The 27,233-nt window shown below is 40.5% G+C and overlaps 1 protein-coding gene across 5 annotated transcripts in view; it reads left to right on the forward strand.

Annotated features, from left to right (window-relative positions):
* PROM1 (prominin 1) overlaps positions 1-27,233 on the forward strand; it is a 113,188-nt gene that overhangs the window by 58,444 nt on the left and 27,511 nt on the right. For all 5 annotated transcript variants that reach the window (XM_082389492.1, XM_082389491.1, XM_082389490.1 and 2 more), the window contains 6 exons: positions 10,886-11,006; positions 14,673-14,736; positions 15,631-15,720; positions 20,384-20,601; positions 22,767-22,841; positions 25,098-25,161. In XM_082389492.1, coding sequence (XP_082245618.1) covers positions 10,886-11,006; positions 14,673-14,736; positions 15,631-15,720; positions 20,384-20,601; positions 22,767-22,841; positions 25,098-25,161 — 632 coding nt within the window. The remainder of the gene's footprint in view (positions 1-10,885; positions 11,007-14,672; positions 14,737-15,630; positions 15,721-20,383; positions 20,602-22,766; positions 22,842-25,097; positions 25,162-27,233) is intronic.

Below are 27,233 nucleotides of genomic sequence, written 5' to 3' on the forward strand. Positions count from 1 at the left end.
TTTTGGTTGGAGCATTTAATCCATTTACATTTAAGGTACTTATTGATATGTATATTCCTATGACCATTTTCTTAATTGTTTTGGGTTTGTTTGTGTAGGTCCTTTTCTTCTCTTGTGTTTCCCACTTAGAGAAGTTCCTTTAGCATTTGTTGTAGAGCTGGTTTGGTGGTGCTGAATTCTCTTAGCTTTTGCTTATCTGTAAAGGTTTTAATTTCTCCATCAAATCTGAATGAGATCCTTGCTGGGCAGAGTAATCTTGGTTGTAGGTTTTTCCCTTTCATCACTTTAAATATGTCCTGCTACTCCCTTCTGGCTTGCAGAGTTTCTGCTGAAAGATCAGCTGTTAACCTTATGGAGATTCTGTTGTATCTTGTTTGTTGCTTTTCCCTTGCTACTTTTAATATTTTTTCTTTGTATTTAATTTTTGAGAGTTTAATTAATATGTGTCTTGGTGTGTTTCTCCTTGGATCTATCCTGTATGGGACTCTCTGCGCTTCCTGGACTTGATTATTCCCTTTTCCATATTAGGGAAATTTTCGACTATAATCTCTTCAAATATTTTCTCAGGTCCTTTCGCTCTTCTCCTTCTGGGACCCCTATAATGTGAATGTTGGTGCATTTAATGTTGTCCCAAAGGTCTCTTAGGCTGTCTTCATTTCTTTTCATTCTTTTTTCTTTATTCTGCTCTGTGGCAGTGATTTCCACCATTCTGTCCTCCAGGTCACTTATCCATTCTTATTCCTCAGTTATTCTGCTATTGATTCCTTCTTGTGTATTTTTCACTTCAGTTAATGTATTGTTCATCTCTGTTTGTTTGTTCTTTAATTCTTCTAGGTGTTTGTTCTTTAATTCTTCTAGGTCTTTGTTAAACATTTCTTGCATCTTCTCTATCTTTGCCTCCATTCTTTTTCTGAGGTCCTGGATCATCTTCACTATCATTATTCTGAATTGTTTTTCTAGAAGTTTGCCTAGCTCCAACTAATTTAGCTGCTTTTCTGGGGTTTTATCTTGTTCATCATCTACATCTGGTACATAGTCCTCTGCATTTTAATTTTGTGTATCTTTCTGTGAATGTGGTTTTTGTTCCACAGCCTGCAGGATTGTAGTTCTTCTTGCTTCTGCTGTCTGCCCTATGGTGGATGAGGCTATCTAAGAGGCCTTTGCAAATTTCCTGATGGGAGGGACTGGTGGTGGGTAGAGCTGGGCGTTGCTCTGGTGGGCAGAGCTCAGTAAAACTTTAATCTGCTTGTCTGCTGATGGATGGGGATGAGTTCCCTCCTTGTTGGTTGTTTGGCCTGAGGTGACCCAGCACTGCCGCCTATAGGCTCTTTGGTGGGGCTAATGGCGGACTCCGGGAGGGCTCACGCCAAGGAGAACTTCCCAGAACCTCTGCTGCCAGTGTCCTTGTCCCCGTAGTGAGCCACGGCCACCCCCCGCCTCTGCGGGAGACCCTCCAACACTAGCAGGTAGGTCTGGTTCAGTCTCCTGTGGGGTCACTGCTCCTTCCCTCTGGGTCCTCATGTGCACACTACTTTGTGTGTGCCCTCCAAGAGTGGACTCTCTTGTCCCCCAGACCTGTCGAAGTCGTGCAATCAAATCCCGCTAGCCTTCAAAGTCTGATTCTCTGGTAATTCCTCTGCCTGTTGCCGGACCCCCAGGTTGGGAAGCCTGACGTGGGGCTCAGAACCTTCACTTCAGTGGGTGGACTTCTGTGGTATGTGTGTTCTCCAGTTTGTGAGTCACCCACCCAGCAGTTATGGGATTTGATTTTATTGTGATTGCGCCCCTCCTACCGTCTTATTGTGGCTTCTCCTTTGTCTTTGGATGTGGGGTATCTTTTTTGGTGAGTTCCAGTGTCTTCCTGTCTGATCGTTGAGCAGTCAGTTATGATTCTGGTGCTCTCACAAGAGAGAGTGAGCGCATGTCCTACTCCGCCATCTTGAACCAGTCTCCAAAACATTATCTATATACCCAGTTTTCTTGAGTTTGCAATTAAGCTGGAACCTGTCTTTTTTTTTTTTCAAGTTTGTTAAATGAAGACTTTTATTGTGAGAAAGAAATCAGTTCATTATGCCTTTCTCTCCATTGAAGGTGGTAATTACCCTTTGTTGTAGCATTCACAGATTCTTTAGAGAATTATCTTCAAAATTGTGACTTTTAAAACATAGCATCAAAACTCTGTTGGGACTTCCCAGGTGGCCCAGTGGTTAAGACTTCACGCTTCCACTTCAGGGGGCGCGGGTTCGATCCCTGGTCGGGGAAATGAGATCCCACATGCCTTGAGGCATGGCCGAAAAAAAAAAAGACTCTATTATTGAGTTAAAAATAAATAATAATTATTATAAATAATACATAAATAAATCTAAAAGTCCAGCTCCTATAGTGTACCATTTTCATTAAACATTTCCTTCAGTGTTTCTGCAGGGTAATCTGGAGGCAGAAACCTATACTTTAGTGATATATTACCCAGTTATAGAATTTGCATATTTCTGGTTCTAAATGTGTACTTCCTTTTGGAAATAATATGAAGTCTGGGGCACACTTCATGATTTAGGATGTTTCTTCTGCAGCCCCTGCTGCTGCCATAAGTTTTCCAATGGACTGACAGATTAGATGTACCCTGCTTTTAAGACGAAGAGGTTTAGTTGTGAAATCAGATTCCTCAGCTGAGGATTGTGCTTCACAATACTGGACCCCTGGTTGTGATACTTGGTCATCTTTACACATTCCCTCATCCATTCAGTCAGTGTGTCATATCCAGAAATAAAGTGCCTATGACATGAGTAATGCTAGGCTTCAAGGAGACCCAGAGACAACGAGGAGTGTCAGTCACATCCTCCTTGATGTGTCTCCGAGCACCGCAGTTGCTCAGTAGCCATGAGTAAGATCTTTCAAATTTTGCTGAATAACTGATATTGGGGAATTTAAGCAGAAAACAGAATTAAACAGAAATTAAACAAAATTAAACAGAACAATTTAAAGTTTTGAAGTTTGGACTGCTAACCCAAGAAGAAAAGTTCTTGAAGTGTGGCCATCAGTAGAAGCATGGTGAGATGTATGCTTTGGGGGACCATTCATTGGAATATTGGTATATTGCCATATACCCATTGGAGAGCACTGGCCAGTTCTAGAGTTGCTGATAGGAAACAGTCCCCAAGTGAGATGCAGTGAGAAAAGCAGTTTGCAGACCACGTGTAGAACACAACACCAGTGATTAAAAACAAAAAAGGAGGGGGATGTGAACACTTGGTTACGGTTGCAAAGAGAACATGTGAAAGGATTGCCGAGACCCTGGCCAGGCGAGTTGCCTCTGGGAAGGAAATTGGTGGCTGTGAAGGGCAGGGAAGCGAACTCGCTTCTTACTGCAACCAGACTTCTTGTTTCTTTTGAATTATCTACCACACTCAGGTATTACTTACCGAATTAAGTACACTAAAAATTAAATTTGGAAAACCAAAAAATCCCCACAAAAAGCAAAAGCCAGTGCACTGCCACTGATTCCAGAGCAGTCAGTTTTTTTGAACAGATATCCTTCTGCTGAAAATAGTGAAATAACAGACCTTAACACAGACGTAGAGAATGGACTTGAGGACACGGGGAGGAGGAAGGGTAAGGGTAAGCTGGGACGAAGTGAGAGAGTGGCATTGACATACATACACTACCAAATGTAAAGTAGATAGCTAGTGGGAATCAGCCACATAGCACAGGAAGATCAGCTCGGTGCTTTATGACCACCTAGAGGGGTGGGATAGGGAGGATGGGAGGGAGACACAAGAGGGAGGAGATATGGGGATATATGTATAGCTGATTCACTTTGTTATACAGCAGAAACTAACACACCATTGTAAAGCAATTATACTCCAATAAAGACGTTAAAAAAGAAAAAAAAATAGACCTTAACATTATACTTATAAACAGGATCCAAGTGAATGTGTTAGCTAATTTCCTGCACCCTTGTTTAACCACCAGGTAGTTTTTGTGGGTGTGTTTCATCTGCAAGATGGGGGTGTGGGTTTCTCTGTCTCTCTCTCTCCTGTTTCCCTGTGTGTCCCTGTTCTCTCTGTCCATAATTTGCATCTAACTGCTTCTTCACATTGAATTCTGAAAGGCAGCTTAGGATGGGGCAGTGGTAATTACAGATTTCCCCTGTCTCTCTGCTTTGTGTTTGAAAGGTTTTCAGGAATGTACAGACCCTACAGCTGTGGGAGTAGTTACCTCCCCCCAGCTACCAGAAGAATGTCGGTTATAGCCCAAAGACCAGTTAGATCCTTGTGCATTTCCTTTAAGCCTGAAACTTACATCCTTCATTCATCCAAAGACTTGGACAGACATGTGTCTTCCTTTTTGTATACCCTAGACATCAAAGATGAAGCTCAGGTGACAAAGTGTCTTTTGAAAATACTTGCCCTTAGGGCTTCTTGTTAGCATGATTACTTATTTAACAAGTTAAGAATTTTCACTTGATATAAATACATATGATGTAACTTCAGGAAAATTCTTTATTGCATGTACTCATTTACCCAAATAAATGTTCACATATGTAATAATGGACTTTCAGTTTTTTTAATGGAGCATATGTCCTGTATTGGGTTTCTATTTTTAAATTGCACTTTTATTTGCATTACATATAATTATGCAATATACACTTTATAGTTCACCCTGAACTGACTGAATTATTTATATGAGGTTTTAAATACAGAGATATATAAACATTAAAGCTACAATGTCAGAAGTAAACTTGGCTTTCCTTTTATATAAAATGAATGCTAAATATATCTTTTATTCTTGAGAACTCAGACCCATCAAACACATTTAGGTAAGTTTTTTTCTCCTGAGTACATTTTAGTTTAGAAAATTCTTTAAAAAAAAAATCTGTGATTCTATCCTCCTACACAATCAGTTAAGATATTTTCCCCACCCGAGTAAAACTTATTAATATAACAATTTTAAATTTCAGTACAATTAAACCAAAGTTGATCAACTATTTGAGGCTAGGTGACAAATTTAAACTAATTTATTTCACATAATACATTGAATTTATATAAGGATTATAAATAGTTCTAAATAAGAGTAGTATTTGAGATTGTTTTGTTTACTTTAAATTCAGACTAGAAGTTTAAACTTCTTTGCTTTGAATTTTTTTTTTTAATTTAAATAGCTTTTTTCATGTCATCATTTTAGAGCACCTAGTGGTTTGCAAGTATCTTCAACAGCATGAGTTGACTAATTGTTTGCACGTAATCAAAACTAGCCAAGAAGATTAAAAGACCAGGAGAAAACTGAAATTTCCATATTATGATTAGATAAAAAGGAGAAGAAACTTATGTCCACAAAATCAGAAGATTAGAATAAAATAAGAGGGGAAAGAATATCCACAAAATTAGAAGGCGGAAAGAGAGAGAAAACGAGGTATTAGCCTCTGCTTCCTCCATTGACCTCAGCAGAGATTGGATACTAGTGATAAATAATCTTTGTATATGATTTAAAAAAAATTCTTTCAGAAGCCCAGAGCAGTCTACTTGCCTTTTATCAGGCTCAGTTCCTTTTTGTGGCTGTATACTGTTACAATTAAAAAAGAAGTTGGTTTTTAAGTTAGTCTTGATTTTTCATCCATCCCATTTTATTAAAAATTTTGAAATCTTTTCTTTTTAATTGAGAAAGGCATAGGTGTTAATGAGAAAGATCCCCTAGTATATGTGGAATATATGTGGTCATATTCTTTTTCCGTTTGAGCTTTTCCAAAGGCAGCTGCAAAGTGTTTGAATTCCACAGACGTTGACATATGTTTACGTAAGTCTGTTTGACCATCAGCAGAAGATTACATTTCCACATCTCACTGTGGACTGTTTTAAGCAGATGTGTCTTACTCCAGAAAAAGCCAACTTTTCTCTCCTTTCCTTTGCATTTGTCATCACTGCATTTTTCAGAATTTCAAAAAGGTTATAAGCAACAACAAAAAGGAACAGCTGTGCCTTTATTTCTCCAGAATAGAGGTTATTTCTAAGTTTCCCAGTATGGTAAGTCAGCTTTTGCCAATTACTGTGGTGAAACTGAATCCCAGTCCTTTTCAGGAAGATGGCTATTTTCTTTTTTTTTTTTTTTTTTTTAAGATGGCTATTTTCAAAGTTCACTTTTTTTTTTTTTGTTACAATGTGATGTCAATTCCTGGTGTGGAGGTCACAAGCTTCCAGAAAAGAAATTGAGCTAGCATGCCTTGGAAATCATGAGACTTGCTTAATGAGAGAGTTAGTTATATAAAATTGAAATCGAAATTGAAAAATTATCTTTAAAAAGTAAGAGATCAGTTACAGACAGAGCATTTATTTGGCTCTTATTGGCTAATTTCATTGTCAGTAGAAATTGGTAGAAAAAACTGCTACAAATTTTAAATGTTTAGCCATACTCTAAAAACTTTAAGTATTTACTTTTAAGTAGAGAAAATCGGTCTGTCCATATAAAATACAGAAGTTATAGTGCTAATATGTCATAAAAATAAATTCCTATCTTCTGCTAAAAATTTCAAGAGATTTTGTTGTACTACATAAAATTTTCGATAGCTTAAAGGCTTTTGTGTCAATGCCAGAGAATTGATAGTCGTTTGACTATCATTTGATTGAAATTTTATTCCCTTTTTGTGTGAGGTGAATTTCCCTCATTATCGTCATATCCTAATAGTTGACTGGTGTTTAAAAAAACAAAACAAAACATTAATTTCATGTGATTTTTTTGTGTGCATGCTTAAAAGAACATTGAATAATAAGGAATGTCTAAATCAACAACAACAAAAAGAATAACTTTTTAATTCTCTATTTGTGTTTAACTAAGGGTTTTAAATTTGGGATTACAAATGGAGACCATCAATTGATTTGTGTAGTATTTAAAATTTTTTTCTTTGATTTGTTGCTAATATTTAAAAATGGGAAAAATTTTTTTAAATGGGAGACTTTACGTATGAATCCAGATTCCCAGATTTTGGTGAATAATTGGAAGATCTGGTCTTCTTCCATCACAGTAGCACTTACTGGAGCCACAGAGCATCTGCCCCACCCCCATCTTTATCTCCAGCTCCCACAGGTCCATACCAGGCACTTTGCCCTTCATGCTTTCTGCCTGCCTGTGTAGGCATTTGAATTTGCTGTCTTTAATTTAAATATAAAACTTACAATGAGTTATGAGTGTGAAAATCAGCTTTGAAAGTTGCTAAATTCTATCCCAGAATTCTGTTTAGTACAGTTTTTTTTTAAATGATTAATGCTTTCATTTTAATTAGATCTGTAACTGAGTAACAGAAATGTGTCCTTTTAAATATGGTGTATTGAAATTCAGCATTGTATTGCAATGCTGTGTTTACTGATTGATGATTTTTGGAGTAACAGCATTTATACAATAAAGGAACAAAGATAGTTTCTGACTTGGACATTCTGAACATATGGCTAATCTTCTAAATGGATCAGATGAAACAAAGCCCAGTCCTTAAATCCGCCTTCACTGAGCACCCACCATGGACACAAGACCCTGCATTAGCCAAGGTTGACAAAGAAGTCATTTCCACCTCTTTTTAGGGAAGTTAAACATAGCTGGAAATAAAGGCAAAATAGAGTATGAAGTGAGAAAAACCCATCAGAACTTCAGGGCGAGACCTCTGGGAGTTCAAGGCAAGATGTCCTTCTCCTATCCAGGGGGTTCAGGGAAAGCCACGTGGACTTGGACTTGCTGTTTGTTTCCCAAGTTCACTTTGACTTATATGACAAAAATGGGTCTGGAGCATGACGAATGACAAATAATTTGGACATGATGGGGAGAGAGCAAGGGCCCCCAGTGTGAAATCCTCTGGCAGGCAGGTATATTCAGGTGGTGATCCTGACTTGTCATGGTGTAGAATGGTTGAAAATTGGCGTGGTAAATAAAGCTCCAGGTACATTACTATGACTCAGCTTTTTTTTCCCCTTCTGTTGACACTACTCCAAAGTCATTATTTTGGGTCGTTTGGTCTTATTTTGCATGAGTGAATCATTTAATAACTATTATTGCTCTGGTGTAATGCCAGCCTCATAAATACCAGTGCAGACTTAAGACCAACAAAAATGGATTCTAAGGTGGTCCTTTCAAATGTCAGGATATTGTTAATTAGATCTTTTAAAGATTATCATCAACATGAACCCAAACTTAAAAAAAAATCGAAGACACCTTGTGGACATCCAGTACCCCTCTCCTTTGTAGTCTGAGAAGCACTGATCTAATCTAATTTCTAGTTTTTGATGCCAACTGAAGCTCACAGAGGGAAGGGACATTCTCAAGCTCACACAGTATGAGATAGTGGCAGTTGTGGGACCAGAACCCAAGCCTCATGTTCCTCCTTTATTGCATATTCCACTGCACCTTGGGGTTTTTTTTTGTTTTTTTTAAAAATTAATTTATGTATTATTCATTTTTGACTGTGTTGGGTCCTCGTTGCTGCACGCGGGCTTTCTCTAGTTGTGGCGAGCAGGGGCTACTCTTCCTTGCGGTCCGCAGGCTTCTCACTGCGGTGGCTTCTCTTGTTGCGGAGCAAGGGCTCTAGGCACGCGGGCTTCAGTAGTTGTGGCACGTGGGCTCAGTAGTTGTGGCACATGGGCTCTAGAGCGCAGTCTCAGTAGTTGTGGTGCACGATCTTAGTTGCTCCGCGGCATGTGGGATCTTCCCGGACCAGGGCTTGAACCCGTGTCCCCTGCATTGGCAGGCGGATTCTTAATCTCTGCGCCACCAGGGAAGTCCCCACTGCACCTTGTTAACCATAAAAAATGTTGTGCAACATTGTGTTACAGACTTTGGGGGATTAGTTTGGAAAGGCAATGCACCTATGTAATATTGCTATGGGAAAATAGGTTTATTTCTCTATCTTTTAAAAAATTTTTATTTTTTTATCGAAGTATAGTTGATTTACATTATCATGTTAGTTTCAGGTGTATGGCACAGTGAGATATATATATATATATATATATATATATATAAAATTTTTCAGATTCTTTTCCCTTAATAGGTTATTACAAAATATTGAGTATAGTTCCCTATGCTATACAGTAGCCCCTTGTTGGTTATCTATATTATATATATAGTAGTGTGTATATGTAAATCCCAACCTCCTAATTTATCCCCCTCCCCGTTCCCCTTTGGTAACCAGACCAGCAATGCTCCTTGGAATGACTCATGACAGAAATGGGGCAAATGACTCCCCAATTACCCAAGACTGAGAAGTTTCCTGGGAATGTGGGACTTCTGGTGCAAAAATGGACAGTTGGCCATCCTACATGTAAATATATGAATGCATCATGCTTAAGATGTTGCTTTGGGTGAAGAAGCAGAAGTATTCATATTCTGCATCAGAATTTTCCCCCCAAAGTTTGCGTATTATTTGCAAAACTTTCTTCTAGAAACATAGTTACACCTTCCATTGGATGGTTACAAACTAACAATTTATTACAAACTAAAAATTTTGTTAACTTCTGGAGGTAACTTCTGTAGGGTGTGTTATGAGCTTATATAATTTCTTGCTGCCATCTAGTGGCTAAATTCAACAGGACCTTGGTGATTAGCAATCTTAAATGTAACATTTTAATGTTTAAAGGCCTTGACACAAAAACAAACCAGTTGGATTTGTCAGGGGATTGTTAGTAATTAGTAGACATTAAGAGCTCTTACAATGATTAAATGTAGACATTTCAGATGGCTCGAAAAATATGGTTTTTATTTTCATGTAGAGTAGCTTTTCATGTAAGATGCCTCTCATGTGGTGTTTTTATTTATTTATTTATTTTTGGCTGCCTTGGGTCTTCGTTGCTGCACACAGGCTTCCTCTAGTTGTGGTGAGCGGGGGCTACTCTTCGTTGCAGGTGTGCGGGCTTATCACTGTGGTGGCTTCACTTGTTGCGGAGCACGGGCTCTAGGCGCCTGGACTCAGTAGTTGTGGCTCACGGGCTCTAGAGTGCAGGCTCAGTAGTTGTGGCACACGGGCTTAGTTGCTCCGCGGCATGTGAGATCTTCCCAGACCAGGGCTCGAACCTGTGTCCCCTGCATTGGCAGGTGGATTCTTAACCACTACACCACCAGGGAAGCCCTCATGTAGTGTTCTTGAAACTCTTTATTAAAGTGCATTTTATATGGAGAAAAGTGTTCCTATCATAAGCACATATGTGCGAATTTCTATGAAGTGAACACAGTAACTACACCATTACCCACCCCTCCCCCAAATATAACCACTGACTTTTAGCACCATCATTTTGTTTGATTTTGTACTTCACATAAAGTGGAAGGAGACGGTATATACTCTATGGCTTGCAGCTTATATAGTATTTTAATGCTAAAGTAATTCACGTTTGTTTTCAACCTGGGCAATGCAGTAGCTAACAAAGACAATTAGATTAACCAAAAACATTAGAAAGCCCAAACCATTCTTATCATTTTAGTATTTTTCCTGACAGTCTTCTTGAGGGGAGCAGAGGTATGCATGTAGTGTGTGTGTGTGCACGCCCTGCACGGAGAGTGTATACCTACATTCGCATCTGTACAGAAGTGGGACTGTATTCCACACCCTGTCTTTTAACCTTTGTAACTTCTATTTCCTGAACATTGTTCCATTTATAAGACTCATATTTAAAGAGCAACATATCTTGAATGGACATGTGTCTTCCCTGAGAAGACTGAGTCTTCTTCTGTGGCCCACATTTGGTGGTGGGTGGATTATGGGATGGAGGCAGGAAGCCTGTAGCAGTGGAGGGGCTGGGCTTGGGGAGGAGGGGTTCTCTGCACAGGAAGACCTTCCGCCTTCCCCCCCGGCTGTGGGCTGCTCCGCACCTGGCCACACGGCCATGGGTCCCACAGTAAATGCTCTCCTTTCCTTTTCCTGCAGCATTGGTATCATCTATGGTTTTGTGGCGAACCAACACATAAGGACTCACATTGAAAAGACTCGGAAATTGTCAGAAAGTAATTTCAACGACTTGAGAACTCTCCTGAATGCAGCTCCAGGGGTAAGGACCACAATCTGTATGTCCCATGCTGCTTTGTGTTTGAGGCCTTTGGGAGTTCCTGTATATATTTGGAATCTTCTTTGGACCTTCTGGAAACCCTATAATCATTGTAGACAGGTGTTGTCTTTTTATTTTAAAGATAAAGGAATAAAGGCCTAGCAAGTGATTTTCAAAAGAGTACAAAGCATAATTTCAGAATTGGTGCTTTTATTTTATTGCATTTTACTTTATTTCTTTTCTTTTATTAAAGTATAACATATAATTATATTACTTATTATAAAAGTGCTTAACCATTTTAAAGGTCTCATGACTTTTTCAATTTTATTTATTTATTTTTGGCTGTGTTGGTCTTCATTGCTGCGTGCGGGCTTTCTCTAGTTGTAGCGAGCGGGGGCTACTTTTCGTTGCGGTGTGCGGGCTTCTCATTGCAGTGGCTTCTCTTGTTGCAGAGCATGGGCTCTAGGCGTGCGGGCTTCAGTAGTTGTGGCTCATGGGCTCAGTAGTTGTGGTGCACGGGCTTAGTTGCTCTGCGGCATGTGGGATATTCCTGGACCTGGGCTCGAACCCGTGTCCCCTGCCTTGGCAGACAGATTCTTAACCACTGCGCCACCAGGGAAGCCCCATGACTTTTTTAAAAAAGAAAAATCTTTGGTGCCACTGTCCTTTCTTTTTCACAATATCATTAACTCCCCATCGTTTCCTTGAAGTTACTCTGGTAATGAAACCTTTCTGTTTTATAAAAACTTATTTGCTAATATCTGTATAGATGTGTAAAATTCCTTGGGAAGGAGAGACACACACACATACGCACGGAGGTTGTCTCTGGGGACAGGGTGACCTGAGGGTACCTTTTTTCTGTATCCCAGAAGCACATTGATGCTTTGCCTATTCAGAACATCTTTTTTAAAAACCTCTCAGCAGAGGGCTTCCCTGGTGGTGCAGTGGTTAAGAATCCGCCTGCCAATGCAGGGGACACAGGTTCGAGCCCAGGTCCAGGAAGATCCCACATGCCACAGAGCAACTAAGCCCATGCGCCACAACTTATGAACCTGCCCTCTAGAGCCCATGAGTCACAGCTACTGAAGCCCGCAGGCCTAGAGCCCATGCTCTGCAACAAGAGAAGCCACTGCAATGAGAAGCCCGCGCACCACAAGGAAGAGTAGCCCCTGCTCGCTGCAACTAGAGAAAGCCCGTGCGCAGCAACGAAGACCCAACACAGCCAAAAATTAAATAAATAAATAAATAAATAAATAAATAAATAAATAAAAACCTCTCAGCAGAAACCATCAAACATATGATGCTGAGCTAATGGGTACCAGCATGCAGAGAGAAGGATGCTATCCTATTAGATTCACTAAGAGCCTGCCAGAATCCATGGGCTTCCTTACACAGGGATGTGTTCTTATAGGTTTAATATATTCTAAAAAAATGCTAACACATTAAATATGGTACTAGTTTTTTAATATGTGGTTGGAACTAAAAATGCAAGGAGTGCAGGAATTTTTAATATTGAGATTATAGAAGCTAACTTTATTCAGCTTTATAGCCTGTGCAGAGAGGGAAATGCTTCATTTCCCCAGTTTGTGAGTAAAAATTCATAGTATTTTTTACCTATCATTCTAAAGATGCCAAAGTAAAATCTGTTTCCTAAAAAGTTGGCAAAGTTAAACACATAGCAATCATGGCTGGTGAACTTTGCGATTGCTTTCATAATCTTGGAAAGAGACTAAAGTGTTATGGCTTTGGGGGAAACTTATCTAGTTCAAAATATATGAAAGAGCTCTAACAAGTCTAGAAAAAATTGGGCAGAGAATGTCAATAATTGATTTACAGAGGAAATATAACTGGTCCCAAACATCATAAATTTTTTTTAATACATCTTTATTGGAGTATAATTGCTTCACAATGCCGTGTTAGTTTCTGTTGTACAACAAAGTGAATCAGCCGTATGCATACATATATCCCCATATCCCCTCCCTCTTGAGCCTCCCTCCCACTCTCCCTCTTCCACCCTTCTACGTCGTCGCAAAGCACCGAGCTGATCTCCCTGTGCTATGCAGCTGCTTCCCACTAGCTAACTATTTTACAGTCGGTAGTGTATATATATCAATACTACTCTCACTTCGCCCCAGCTTCCCCCTCCCCACTGTGTCCTCAAGTCCATTCGCTATGTCTACGTCTTTATTCCTGCTCTGCCACTAGGTTCATCAGTACCATTTTTTTTTTTTTAGATTCCATATGTATGTGTCAGCATACGGTATTTCTTTTTCTCTTTCTGACTTACTTCACTCTGTATGACAGACTCTAGGTCCGTCCACCTCACTACAAATAACTCAATTTCGTTTCTTTTTACGGCTGAATAATATTCCATTGTATATATGTGCCACATCTTCTCTATCCATTCATCTGTCAGTAGACACTTAGGTTGCTTCCATGTCCTGGCGATTGTAAATAGAGCTGCAATGAACATTGTGGTACATGACTCTTTTTGAATTATGGTTTTCTCAGGGTATATGCCCAGTAGTGGGATTGCTGAGTCGTATGGTAGTTCTATTTTTAGTTTTTTAAGGAACCTCCATACTGTTCTCCATAGCGACTGTATCAATTTACATTCCCACTAACAGCGCAGGAGGATTCCCCTTTCTCCACACCCTCTCCAGCAATTATTGTTTGTAGACTTTTTGATGTTGACCATTGTGACCGGTGTGAGGTGATACCTCATTGTGGTTCTGATTTGCATTTCTCTAATGATTAGTGATGTTGAGCATCTTTTCACGTGTCTCTTGGCCATCTGTATGTCTTCTCTGGTGAAATGTCTATTTAGGTCTTCTGCCCATTTTTTAATAGGGTTGTTTGTTTTTTTGATATTGAGCTCCATGAGCTGTTTGTATACTTTGGAGATTAATCCTTTGTCCATTGTTTCATTTGCAAGTTAACCTTAGTCTAGTAATTGGAGAAATGAACAATTAAAAATGCACATTTTCACTAAGAAGATGGGCAATAGTTATTTTATTTAAAAGTGGTAACACCCAGTGTTGCAGAGGGTGTGGGGAAGCAGACCCACAAAGACACAGTAGGCAGAAGGGTGCGTGGCCCCAGCAGAGGTCAGTAATAGCTGCTAAGTAAAATGATCCTAGGGTGGTGGATTTCACACGGTGTCAAATTCTCTGCAGTTCCTCCTTTCGAGAGGTGGATCTGTTTTCCATCTCCTCAAATCTTGGATGTGTCTGTGACCTGCTTTGACCAAACGAATGAAGTAGACGTGACCTTGTGCTAGTTTTGACCTTAGGCTTCCAAAGGCCTTGCAGTGTCTACTCTTGTCCTCTTGCTAGAGGGACCACTACATGAAAACACCCAGGCTGGCCGCTTGGGAGGAGAGACCACATAGAGAGAGGGATCCATTTGTCCCCAGCCAAGCCAGCGCCAACCAGGAGATCGGCATAGCCAATCCACAGAATCATGAGAAATAAGAAATCATAGTTCTTAAGCCAGTAAGAAGTCTGAGCATCCAAAAAATAGAAATATCTCTAAGAACCTGCTTTCTTTTAAAAAACACTCTGATTCAGGATAATTTTCATATGTTAAATCTCTTTTTATTGTGGTTTGGGAAACCTCCAGAAGAAGAGGTTTCATGTAATCTTTTTTTTTTTTTTTTTTTTTTTTAAGCAAATTGACTATGTACTGGACCAGTATACCACCACAAAGGCAAGGGCATTCTCGGATCTGGACAGTGAGTAAAATTGAACGTTGCCTCAAATGTGTTTGTTTTGGCGAGAAGATGCTATGGCCATGTCCCATAAAACATGGACTAAGAAATGTAGTATGCTGTTTCTGCAATTTCTGCGTGAACAAAGGGGGAAAGCAGAACAGTAATTCCCTAGCATTATTGACAACGTGTAGTTTGTTACTCAGCCATTAAAGCCTAGCATTTATTATAAAAATGCTTCTGCTTTCCTGCAGTCACAGGCACCTGTTCTTCACTCCCCACGTGAGAGAAGAATTGGGTCTCTGTCTGATCTGCTGTTAAAGACAGATATGGGCCCCCCGGAGAAGCCAGTGGCTTCAGGAATTAGAGGGGTGGGCGGTGCTGGTCCCCACATGCTCAGTGGTTAGCAACCAGGGGCTGTTTTGCCCTCAAGACGACATCTGGCAACATCTGGAGGCATTTTCAGTGTCCCGGTTGGGTCCCATCCTTTGGCAGAGGCCAGGGATGTGGCTAAAAACCCTGCAACGCACAGGGCAGGTCCCACAGGAAAGACGGATCCGGCCCCCGACGTCGATGGGGCCCGGGTTCAGAAACCCTGGTCCAGCTGGAGAGGTTAGGGACACCTGCAGCCGTGAATCAAGGTGATAAGGTGAACCTATTCCTAGTACAAAGAAACCCCGAGTCTGCGGAGGTTAAGTTTTCACGGGGGGCGCAGCTGGTGTGAGGGCTTGGAAGTGTGCCAAGAAATCTCCACACGAGAGGCCACGGCCATACGGGGCGTGGAGTGAAAAGTGGGATTTCACGTCGGGAGAGACTAAACCAGGCAACGAAATCGGCATCGGGAAGAGACTGAGATGTAAGAGGAGACTAAAGAAAGAGACCCCACTCTCACTGTCCCTTTTGCTTCTTGGAATGTAGATATTAAGTTGTTGCTGGGAGGCGGAATTTTCGAACACCTCAAACCTAGAGTGGTCCCTGTGCTGGATGACATCAAGGCCATGGCAGAAGGTGAGCACTGTGGCAGCAGGACCAAGACAGCCTCCACCCGGAAGGCTCAGCCTCCGAGGCTCCCTCGCCCTTTTCTCGTTTTCCCTGAGGGTCAGCTGGGGCAGAGCCACAGTCTGTCCTTCCTTCCTTCCTCCCTCCCTCCCTTTCTCTCTTCCATCCTTCCCACCTCCCTTCCCTCCTTCCTTTTTCCCTTCCCTCCTCCCTCCCTCCCTCCCTTCTTTCCTTCCTTCCTTCCACACCTGGCCCCTGCCTATCTTTCCAGTCTCTTCCACCAGCACCCCACTTTCCATTCCACCTGTGAATCTCAGTGTTCATTCTGATGTAAGTCCCCAAAGGTGTTATTCTTCCCCAGACCCTGTACTTCACAGGCTTCCTCTGCCTGAAATGCCACAGAACCTTCTTCATGTAACATACATATTAGAAAATTGTGTTCCTAGAATGTGTATTTAGCCTTGACAAAGACTGAAGTTTAAAACAGCAAGGCTTGTCTTTAGAATGAGTCTTACCCCTATGGTTGAATCATAGTCAATCACAGCAGAGGTTCAGTGGTACCTGAATAAAGGAAAACAGATGTAGGAAAAAAGAAAACAAACAAAAAAATAAGTTTTCTTGCTCTTGTCCTTACTGGGATATTGTTAGTGTACAACAGTTGTCCGAAGTTCACAACAAATACACTTAAACTCAATTGAAATAAATCTTCAGCCAGTGGTTAATTTTGGTTCTGTCCATTAGCCATATTTCTGACGGAAGGAGATGGGTTGGGGAGGGGTCCTTCCTTCCTTCCTTCCCCTCATGGTGAGGAAATGAGGCCTCCTGCCAACCGTGTTATTGACCGAGGAAGCTGATTGTCCAGCCCCAGTCAGTCCTCAGATGAACGCAGCCCCTGCTGCCAGCTTGACTGCAACCTCAGGAGAGATCCTGAGCTCAACCACTCAGCTAAGCCAATCCCAGATTTCTGACCCTCACATACTGTGTGAGATAGTAAACCTTTGTAGTTTTAAGCTGCTGACTTTTGGAATAATATCTCCTGCAGCAATAGATAACTAATACGGTGCACAATCCGCAGTGGCAGCTATTTTCCTAAACCATCAATTTCCTATCCAGCCTTCAACACATGGAGAAGGAGAACTAAAAGCTTCTGATTTCCTAGTCAATATACTATGCTATTTGTGACTCATCAGAATATAATACTCCTTGATTTTAAGGCAGCATATATTGTATAGACCATTGGATTAATTAATGTCTTTTTTGGGGAAAAGAGGAAAGTACCACATTAAATGCAAAATTGATTGCATGCTCATTTCACTAAAGTTAAAATGTAGAAAAGAAAGCAAAAGGAGCCAGTGAATCAGGGAAATACAGTAATCTTTAAAAACTGAAAGATGGCCCACTATGGAAACAAAAAATAATGAGTGAAAGAAAAAATGCACAAACACAATGGACTAATAAGGGGCATTGTTTTAGATAAAGAGCTCAGTGTCCAAGGAGTGTAACCTCTTATTCCTGTTAATTAGTACATTTTCTTACAACTGAGTGTTACATTTCTTTCCTCCAATAACCCCATTTACGACACAAAACGAACTCTTTGTCATCATGGCCGACAGATGGCCCCCAAACCGTGTGTTATTGTCCTTTATTGAAAATTAAATGGCATTAGTCATAAAATGACACCCTACATAAGTAGAGTGTCAGGTTGAAATATCAAAATACTAAAAAAGTGAATTTGCAATGGAGCAACATGTGCTTGTTTATTAAGCCCGTTAACTAATAGTATGTAGTGGAGGGTCTGATAACTACCGTAATTTCAAAGTAGTGATGAGCAGACACGATACTGCCAGATATCAGCAAACACTGAATATTAAATGAAAATATTTCTGATTTCTTCAGTGACAGAGGCACTGAAACAGAGGCAACACAGCGCAGGGTAACTTTGAAAGGACAGTTAGGGATCTGGAGTTCAAGAGCTGGTGTGACCACAGAATGATGCCAGACATCTCTGCACCCCAGATCCCTCTCAAGTCAGTTCACTGGAGTAGTGGTCGGCCAAGATCCCTTCCAGCTCCCAAGTTATGTGAAGATAAATGCTGTGCAAAATGCTGCAACGTGGTTGGCATGTACCTTTACTTTTTGCCTCATGGTTTGCCCAGTTTTTAATGTTTGCATTACAATTCTAGCTGGATTAAAGTCGATTAAAACAGATTTTTTTTTTTCTTTTCAGTGCTTCCTGTATTATTGAAGTGTTTTATATATTATATATATATATATATATTTTTTTTTTTTTTTTTAAGCCAACCTGAATAAGTTAAACTTTAGCCTCTGATGTTGCCAGAGTTTCTTAAAATGTACTCAATAAACTGCTTTGGCAAGTTTTTTGCTAAAAATCCTTTGCAACCTTATGTGTCTGGTGGCCTTTGGAGAAAGCAGAAACATGCAAATGGATTTGTGCAAATCATATTTGAGCTGCAGGCCAGGACCTATAAAGGAAATGTTCTATGAACTAGTAAAATGTTAATTAGCTAAAATTGAGAATTTAAAATATCTTTCCACTGACTCCAGATGCATAATATATGTGATCTTGGTAGGCTTGGAATGACCCCCAGAGTTATAACCCAGTAGACATTTTATAAAATGCTTTGAAGCCTTTGGAAAATAAAAAAAAATTATTACTTCTGAGTCCTTCTTGGGACATGACAGCGTAGCACCCATAACCTAGAATGTCTACTCACGGTGCCTAAATGGACACATGTTTTCTGGGCCATCAACTTGTTTTATCATCCATCGTTCTTTGTTGTTGCTGTTGTTTGTTTGTTTGTTTCTTGCCTTAAAATAACTCATCTTGAAGTCAAAGTGGAAAAGGCAATGAGAGGTAAACCACAGAACATTAAAATGTGAGGTGTGTGATGTGAGTTATATTTTGCAATGCTCTTTTGCATTCTGTGTGTTTCTAGTTGCAGCTGTGTTCTTTGATTCTTGTTTCCCTGTGGCAGATATTTATTGAGCCTCTAATATGAGCTGGGTACTAGCTCCATGCTTTGCTGATAATCCTGGGAGGTAGGTGGAAAAGATGAGAAACTGAGGTCCAGAGTGACTCTTTGATAAAATCTTTGTTGTTATTATTATTATTATTATTATTATCTCAAATACTGTTCAGATAGTAGTTCTTCTGCTACCTTGCTATAGCACCTTTGGCAAACTCACCTCTCAGGACCTCAGTTTACTCATCTGTAAATTAGGAGGCTGGTTGGGTCATCTCCTGGTTACTAGGGGAATCTGTGATTCTAGGCTGTGCCTTAGCAGGTTTGCTCTTAGGAGATGGCATTGCCCATGTCATCCAAGATGGCACCCCAACCTAGTTTTGATGATTTACTCTGAGACCTGGGGAGGCTTCCAGGATTGGACTGTATGACCCTTCATCCCCAATTCTATCACCTTATTTGAATAGAAAATCTTGGAGTCTGCTTCAAACAATCTTTTCTCTTGAATTTTGGTCCAATCCTGGAAGGTAGTAGAGGAACTGGGGTGAGCCCTCATAATACTTTTGGCAAGAGACCACGACACCAAAGCATTAAAGTGTGTGTGTGTGTGTGTGTGTGTGTGTGTGTGTGTGTGTGTGTGTGTGTGTGGTTTTAGAACCAAGTTTAATGTTGTTGCCAGGGAAAATTGGGAAAACCAGTTTTTAAGGGCATTTACACTTTCCTAGCAACATGCAGTTGTGGCCTGATGCCCTGACATCTGTTCTGTGAGCCCGGAAGACTTATTTGCTTAGAAGAAAATCAGTGCCCTCTAATTTAAGTTTCACATCTTTTACTGCTGTGATTTTAAGTCGCTGTAGAAAAGAGTTGTATTTTGCTACCTCCCAAGTCATGAATATGGATTTCTATACCCCAGAGAAATCAAGATAGCAAACAATTTTTAGGGATCACCTAGTATAAGGATGCGTCCTAGGCTGTGAGACTTCCAAAATTAAAACAGGTGGACTCACTGCTGTTGAGGAATTTCAGTTTGACCATTCTAATCCCCACATTTTGTGATGAACATGGTGGTGGTTTCACCATTTTTCAGATGAAGACATTGCCAAAGAATGTTCAGGAATCGACTTCCAGTTACACAGCAAGTAGCGAAGTTGGGATCTGTACCTAGACTCGCCTGAATCCAAATCTGTGATCTTAACCGTCGCTGTGTCTACTTCCAGCTCTTTGAATATCCATCACTAAATTCCTTCTGGGTGTGATCAGTTTTTATGTGAATTAAAACTGCTTGGGATTGAAGATGCTGGCCTGTCTGGGCTGACCTCTCCAAAGCTAGGCAAGGCTAGGGCGGTGACACCTTTTCCTGTGGCTTCTGCTCCAGTGCTAGCCAGTTAATGCTGTGCCCACGAGTCCCGGTCACATTCCTAGGTTGGTACTCACCTCTGCGTATTTGAAGGAGCCCCCAGGTAGGAAAGCTGAGTCGGTTGGAGTAGCTGGCAGAGGCAGAGGAGGCCATCAGTGTCCCTGTATCCCCCTTCAGGCTGCCCCTCACAGCAGGCGCCTCTGGTTGCCTTCCAGTGTCATTTACAAGTTTATCGCAAGTTCCTTTAGGGTACTTTTGTAGATGAGAAGGGATTTTTCCATTTGCCAGCCCAGTGGGTGCCTCTGTTCTGAAGCGGGCTGTGTTCCTACAGAAATCCAAGAGACCAGAGAAACCCTGGTCGAAGTGAACAGTATCTTAACGGACATGAGACACTTATCTGCAAATCTTAGCAACAGCCTGAGTAACGTGAAAAGGAACCTGGAGCAAGCACTCAATGACCCCATGTGCTCTGTGCAGCCGGTAATGACCACTTGCAGCAACATTATGAACTCTCTACGCCTTCTGGATGGCAGCATCGATTTTGATCAGGTGAGGAAGGTAACCTGGCTCCAGGGCAGTGTCATTGGGACAGCTGGGGAGGGCTAAGCATGGGCTCACCCATCAGGTGCCCAGTGGCTGGGGGTCTCTGTCAGCCTTCCTGGTTATTTAGCCGCCATGTTGGAACGGCTGCAGGAGGAGAGAAGGAATAATGGGAAATACTCCTTGAGAGTTCTCTGCCATCGATTTGATGAAATATATCAGAATGAATTTAGCTTCTTTTTGTTCAGATTCTTCTTTTTTTAATTTTTATTTTATTTTGACAGTTTCAATGTGCATTTTATAAGATATTGGCTATATTCCCTGTGTTGTACAATGTATCCTTGTAGCTCATTTTATCCATAATAGTTGTACCTCTTAATCCCCAGCCCTGATATTGCCCCTCCCCGCTCCCCACTGGGAACCACTAGTTTGTTCTCTGTATCTGTGATGAATTCAGCTTTAAAGAGGAAAAAGGAAGCAGAAGGCATTTTTGTAGACCTTTAAAAATTAAAATATATTTTTAAATGATAGGCCTAGTGTATTAACCACAGGTGCCTAAATATAAGGTAATTTCTCACATTCCCAAAGAGAAGATTAGAAAAAAAAGAATTTGGAGCAACTTGAATATATAAAGTTCTGGGATGTAGATAAAATAATCATGTCTACTCATGGTTTTTAATGTATCAATATAGTGATATGTATACATCACACTTTATATAAAACAATATTTTAATATAGCTAGATTTTTCTGACTTTCACATTTCATGAATCAATTTTATTCAAACAACACTTCACATTCAACATCTGTGTTGAATCTACTACAATCACTTTTGTTGTCATTGAACAGTTTTTCAGAGTGTAGGACCTATACTTGCATTTAAATTGTTTGAAATCGAGTTCTTTTTGGGGTAACTTTTTTTTTTAACATCTTTATTGGAGTATAATTGCTTTACAATGGTATGTTACTTTCTGCTGTATAATAAAGTGAATCAGCTATACATAAACATATATCCCCATATCTCCTCCCTTTTACGTCTGGGGTAACTTTTAATTTTGATGGGCTTTTAGAACATGCAGAAAATCTGCAAGATTGGTGTACAAGGAAGCCCTGTTTACATCTTTTACCCAGATTCACCAGTTGTCAATACTTTCCTCCATTTGCTTAATGGTATTATTTTATCCATTTATCTATGTATCTATCATCTATTCGTACTACTGTATATATGCGTACAATACTACGCATTTTGTTCTTTTCTCAATCATTTGGAGGTAAGTTGCAGACATTATGCCCTTTTACCCTTAAATATTTCAGTGCATTTCCTAACTTTACATAACCATTATGATTACCAAAATTAGGACATATGACATTGACCCAATACCACCGTCTAATCCACAGTTTATATTCAAATTTTGCCGATTTTTCTAAAAAATGCTCTTTAAAACTTTTTTTCTTTTCCTTTCTCCAGTTTAAGGTCCAGTCTAGAGTACACATTGTCTTTAGTTGTCATGTGTCTTTAGTTCCTTTAATCTGGAACAGTTTCTCAATCTTTTTTCTTTGGTGACATTGACATTTTTTAAGACTGTAGGCCATTTATTTTATAGAATGACCTTCGATTTAGGTTTGTCTGATGTTCCCTCATGATTCGATTTGAGTTATGCCTATTTATCAGGGATTTCACAAAAGTGATGTTGTGTCCTTCTTGATACATTGTGTCAGGAGGCCCATGATATTTGTCCCAGAATTGGTAAGAGATAGAACACTTTAAATCCATGTATAACACTATAAATGAAGAATTTATTCCAGACCACTTACCAATATAACCACTATTACTTTTAAACATGTTTTTTAAGAGGTTGTTTACAACTGTATTCAACAATATTCAGTACCTGAAATTGTGAGGTCACACATATTCAATCTGTGTTAAATTTCTTGCCCTTATTTTTAGCTGACTGCAATAAGAGACCTTCAAACATCTAAAATTAGTGCTTGTAGAGTCCATTCCAAGCTAATGTGTCTTCCTCCAACAATACAATATTGTTCATAGGAAACTTAGATCACACCCTGTAATATAGAGACTTCAGGACTTGGATTTAAGATGATTCCCTTTTTTATGACAAATAATTTGGGGGGCAGGTAATCACCTTGCTTTATATCTTGTTTTATAAAATTTCAGCTCCCATCTTTGGATGAACAGATTGGTAACCTTAATGATATTCTTCAAACAAATTTGTCCAGCCTAGTCCAAAAGGTATGTTTTTTGGAAAAAAAAAATACAGTAGATTATTTTAAAGAATAGAATAGTACATAAGGAAATAGGTAACAGCAAAAAAGCAGTGAAATTCTGGACAGGAGTTGCCAAGAAGGGTGATAGATGTTATCCTCCAGGTAATTTTGTTCATTCCAATTCAAGAATTTTTTATTATGCATCTATTGTATGCAAAGCACCTTGCTAGGACCATAAGAGATAAAAAGAAAAACATGATCTCATCTTCCTGGGGCTCAGAATTGGACGGGTATAGTGTTGGACCCCATGCTGATTCTGACACAAGATGCTCTCCCATTCTGCCGGTGAGTCAGCCATGTTGATTTTGTTTCTTCCCATTTCTGCTCATGTGCACAGGCTGTGTGCTCTGCCTGACACTCTCTTCTTTCTCCCTCTTCTTTGCCCAGCTTCTTGGGCTACTAGGGACTAGTTACTTTAAGCTTTATATATCACTTCTTAACGAGGCCTTCCCTGGGCATCTCGACCAGATCAAAACCTTTTTTAATACATTCTTACAGCATTGCAAATATTCTTGTTAAGTTCCTCACGACTGTGATTATTGCTTTCATGTCTTGATTGTGCCACAAGACTGTAAATCCTAAAACAGGCAGGGGTCACATTGGGCTAGAATACTGTGATTTCCCCAGTAGCCTAAAAGGAAGAGAACAGCTTTATTCTTGACTCTGTCTTTTATCATGGGTATAAAAAATTCATCAAATATCTATTAAACACTCATCTACATATACTAACAAAGGAAGTGTCCCCTTAAACAAGTCATTGAAAACTCTTGGTCTTTGCACTCTGATGTCACCTCATTTGTCAAATGAGGGAATTGAACCAGGAGATCTGTAAGTCCTCTTCCAGTGATTAAACCTCTTATGATGGGTGACCTCCCCAAGTCCAAACACAGATAAATGTAGAGGGGTCAGTTGTACCAAACCAACACAAGCACCAGTGTGCTGGGTGGTTTAGTTGCCTTTGAGGAAACAGAAGTCATGAATGTTCTTTTTATGGCATTGATGTTGCTAAGCTAAAGTGGAAACTTGTTGGCACCATAAATCTTATAAACTTTGTAACTTAGATTGGACTGCTATAAAAGAATATCATAGAGTAGGTGGTATATAAACAACAGAAATTTATCTCTCACACTTCTGGTGGCTCAAAGTCCAAGATCAGTTTGCCAGCAGGGTTGGGTTTTGATGAGGACACTTTCCAGGTTGCAGACAGCCATTTTCTCATTGTATCCTCACAGGGTGAAGAGGGCTCTCTGGGGTCCCTTTTAAGAGGGCACTAATCCCGTTCATGGGGGCTCCACCCTCATGACTTAACAACCTTCCAGAGGCCCCACCTCCTAATAACATCACACTGGGGATTAGGATTTCAACATATGCATTTTGGGGAGATAGACATTTGGTTCATAAGAGGTTGTAATCACTTCAGTGTTCCCTAGCAGATGTCTAAATATGCCAGCAGACAGTGAGAAACACAAATTAAGCCCCTTCCAGAGGAAAGGCTGTGCTGATTAGTTGAGTTGCTTGGAAATAATGACATTTACCTGTCATGGATTTAGCTCCAAAGTGATATAGCTTGGCATAGCTGTTTGGGTTTTTGTTTTAGCCTCACTACAATTTGTATTCTTTCTAAGTTGTGTTTTAAGACGTTACTATTTTCTATGAGACTAGATCTCCAATTGTATTGTGTAATTGCGTTGGAAAGTAAGATTCTACTTTTAGCAATTCACTTTATAGCCACACATGGTACATTGTACAGATCAGGGTTTCCTAACCTCAGCACGATTTAGGCTGGATAATTCCTTGTGGTGGGGCCTGTGCATTGCTGGATATTTAGTAGCACCCCGGCCCGTGCCCACACAGTGCCAAGAGCACCCGCACAACTGTGATAACCAAAACGTCTCCAGACATTGCCAGACATCTCCTGGGGGACAAAATTGCCCCCAGTTGAGAAACACTGGTATAAATACATGGAAGCTTTTAACATGAGTTAAAAGTTAAAAATTAAAAACTCTTAACATGATCTTCAACAGATACAATCTAAAGCAAGTCCTCACTAAAAGGGAGTTTCTTTCTAGACTTTTAATGACTGTATCATGATCCTTTCGGCCTTAAGATGAAGGTTACATTTTAGTATTGCTCCTCTGCTCCATTCTAAGCTTACCGTGAATCCTAGTGAACTGCTCTTCTACTTACACTGTATATCCATTGATTTTTAATTATTTTTTAGGGCTACAAATCTTTTAATGCTATACCTGGGATAGTGCAAAATGAAACCGTGCATGTCGTATCAGGTGAGATTCCCAAATGGAAGTAATTGTGTATCTCTTCTTGTTAAGAATTGGCTGGTTAGTACAAAGAAATGTATTGTTAAGAATTGTTCTTTTTCCCTCTTAAAAAAAATATTCTCTCACTAAAACCTTAAAAACTAAATGAATATTTCAATCGTGCTACCTTCACCAACTGATGTCGATTTAAAAAAATAATAATTCTATTAAACGCCGACTACCATCCTCCTGTGGCTGGAAGCTGCAGGGCCGAGGGCCACACTGTGATGACAGCCTTCATCAGGAGCTATCAGAGCTGACAACAGCCATAGTTTATGATTTGGAAGGTCACATTTTGATTGTTTTCACTGTGAATTTATTTTATTTTCTAAACGAACTTAAAATTGATTTTTTAGAAAGAATACTCTGTCTAGGGACTTACTTTGTCTCTTTAGGAAAATGTTCATCTGCCTCGGAGGCTGATGTAATGCTACTTTAGGGTCTTAAGCTTGCTTACAATTTTGGAGAGACAGAACTGAGGTCTGTCAGTTGAGAGAGTTCCACTGGTCTCAAATGGCCGAATCACGTTGAATTCAGGTTATGGTATCTGCGGTGAATGTACAGAGAAAGAATGCAGTATAAACAGTTCTTTATGCAGGAATGGGAAGAAACCTGGGTTGTTTGCTAAGGGAAGACATCTCTGAAGCTATGTAAGACTATCTTCTCTCTCTCTCTTTTTTTTAAAATCATCTCAGGGCTTCTTTTTATCTGTTGACTGAGTGGTTTTAAAATGTTGTGTTAGAGGTATTTGATTTCTTTTTTTTCCCCTAATATTGTTCTTTCAACCCATTAAGACTTTGGGTAAAAAGGGTTTTATCCTACTACATAGTGCTTTGGATGTTTTGTGGGTTCCCTTCTGATTTAAAATATTAAGATATTCAAAACAGAGTTCACGCTTTCCTATGCTAGCATCTGAGGGCTAACCCATGCTGTACATCTGATAGCCACCTGCTTACTAATCTCTGTGTTTACTTTTCTTGTTTCCCCTTTCTGGACCTCTTCTGCCAATACGTGCAGCCCTCCCTTGTAAGTCTGGCCAAGTGAGGCTTGCAGTTCGTGTGAGTGAGGCTGGGTGTACACACTGTCATCACATAAACACGAGCCAGAGTTTTCCTGAATCTAAGCAAGTGCCACTCCATCAGACTGAAGACCAAGCGCTGGTTTTTATGTCTTTCCAAAACCAATAACCCTTACCTCCCATGTTTTGGGCATTAGGTCCTACCCTGCACACATATTTTGAGTGCCTGCTGTGTGCCAGGCCCTGCTGGGCTCTGGGGATGGTAGATAAAGAAGGCACGACCCCTGCCTACCCTTCAGCTGGGCGTGGATACAGATGCCCTTTATCACCCTCTGGGAACCTGGTGAGGTGTGTGCAAGGGATCTGAGGTGGAGAGAGGGTAGCAGAAGGCTTCCTGGAAGAAGCGACATCCAGACGGAGGCCTGAAGGAGGCACCAGCCCCTTACAGACCCACCAAGGCTGTGGAGTGTAGGAGGGCAGCAGAGCCTGAGAAGCAGAAGGGGCCCGATTCTGAGTTGAGGAAACTGTGCGTAGGAGAGGGAACGTCTACATACCACATCTCTCAAACCCCCAGAATTCCTAAGGTTAAAAAAGAGACCTGCAGAGTTACCTCGTGGAGGGTCCTTGGGTCTTGTGGCACACGAGCCATTTGGAGGAGACATCGAGCCACTGTGAGCTCTCCTCCTATGAGCTCTCCATGTGAACCACAGGCTTTGAAAAAGAATTCCCACCATTGTTATGTAATTTCCTTTTGGACAAGGCTACCACCTTCCCTAAGTTCGCTGGGGGCCCTGGGATCGCATTGTGAGCTCTGCCAATCTTTTTTCTGCTGCTGCAGAGACACTTATCCACCTTTCAGGATCAGTGGACCTTGAACCAATTAGTATGTTTTTGGTATGTCCCTGTCAATAATCACAGTGGATAAGGCCACCTTCAGATCAGGTGTGAGTGTTGGACCACGTGACAGCTCCCACCCCTGGTGGCTTTGATCCCAGGACCTGCCATGATGGTCAGACACTGT

This window comes from Balaenoptera borealis (genome assembly GCF_965194805.1).
Source record: "Balaenoptera borealis genome assembly, chromosome: 4".
Lineage (NCBI taxonomy): Eukaryota > Metazoa > Chordata > Mammalia > Artiodactyla > Balaenopteridae > Balaenoptera > Balaenoptera borealis.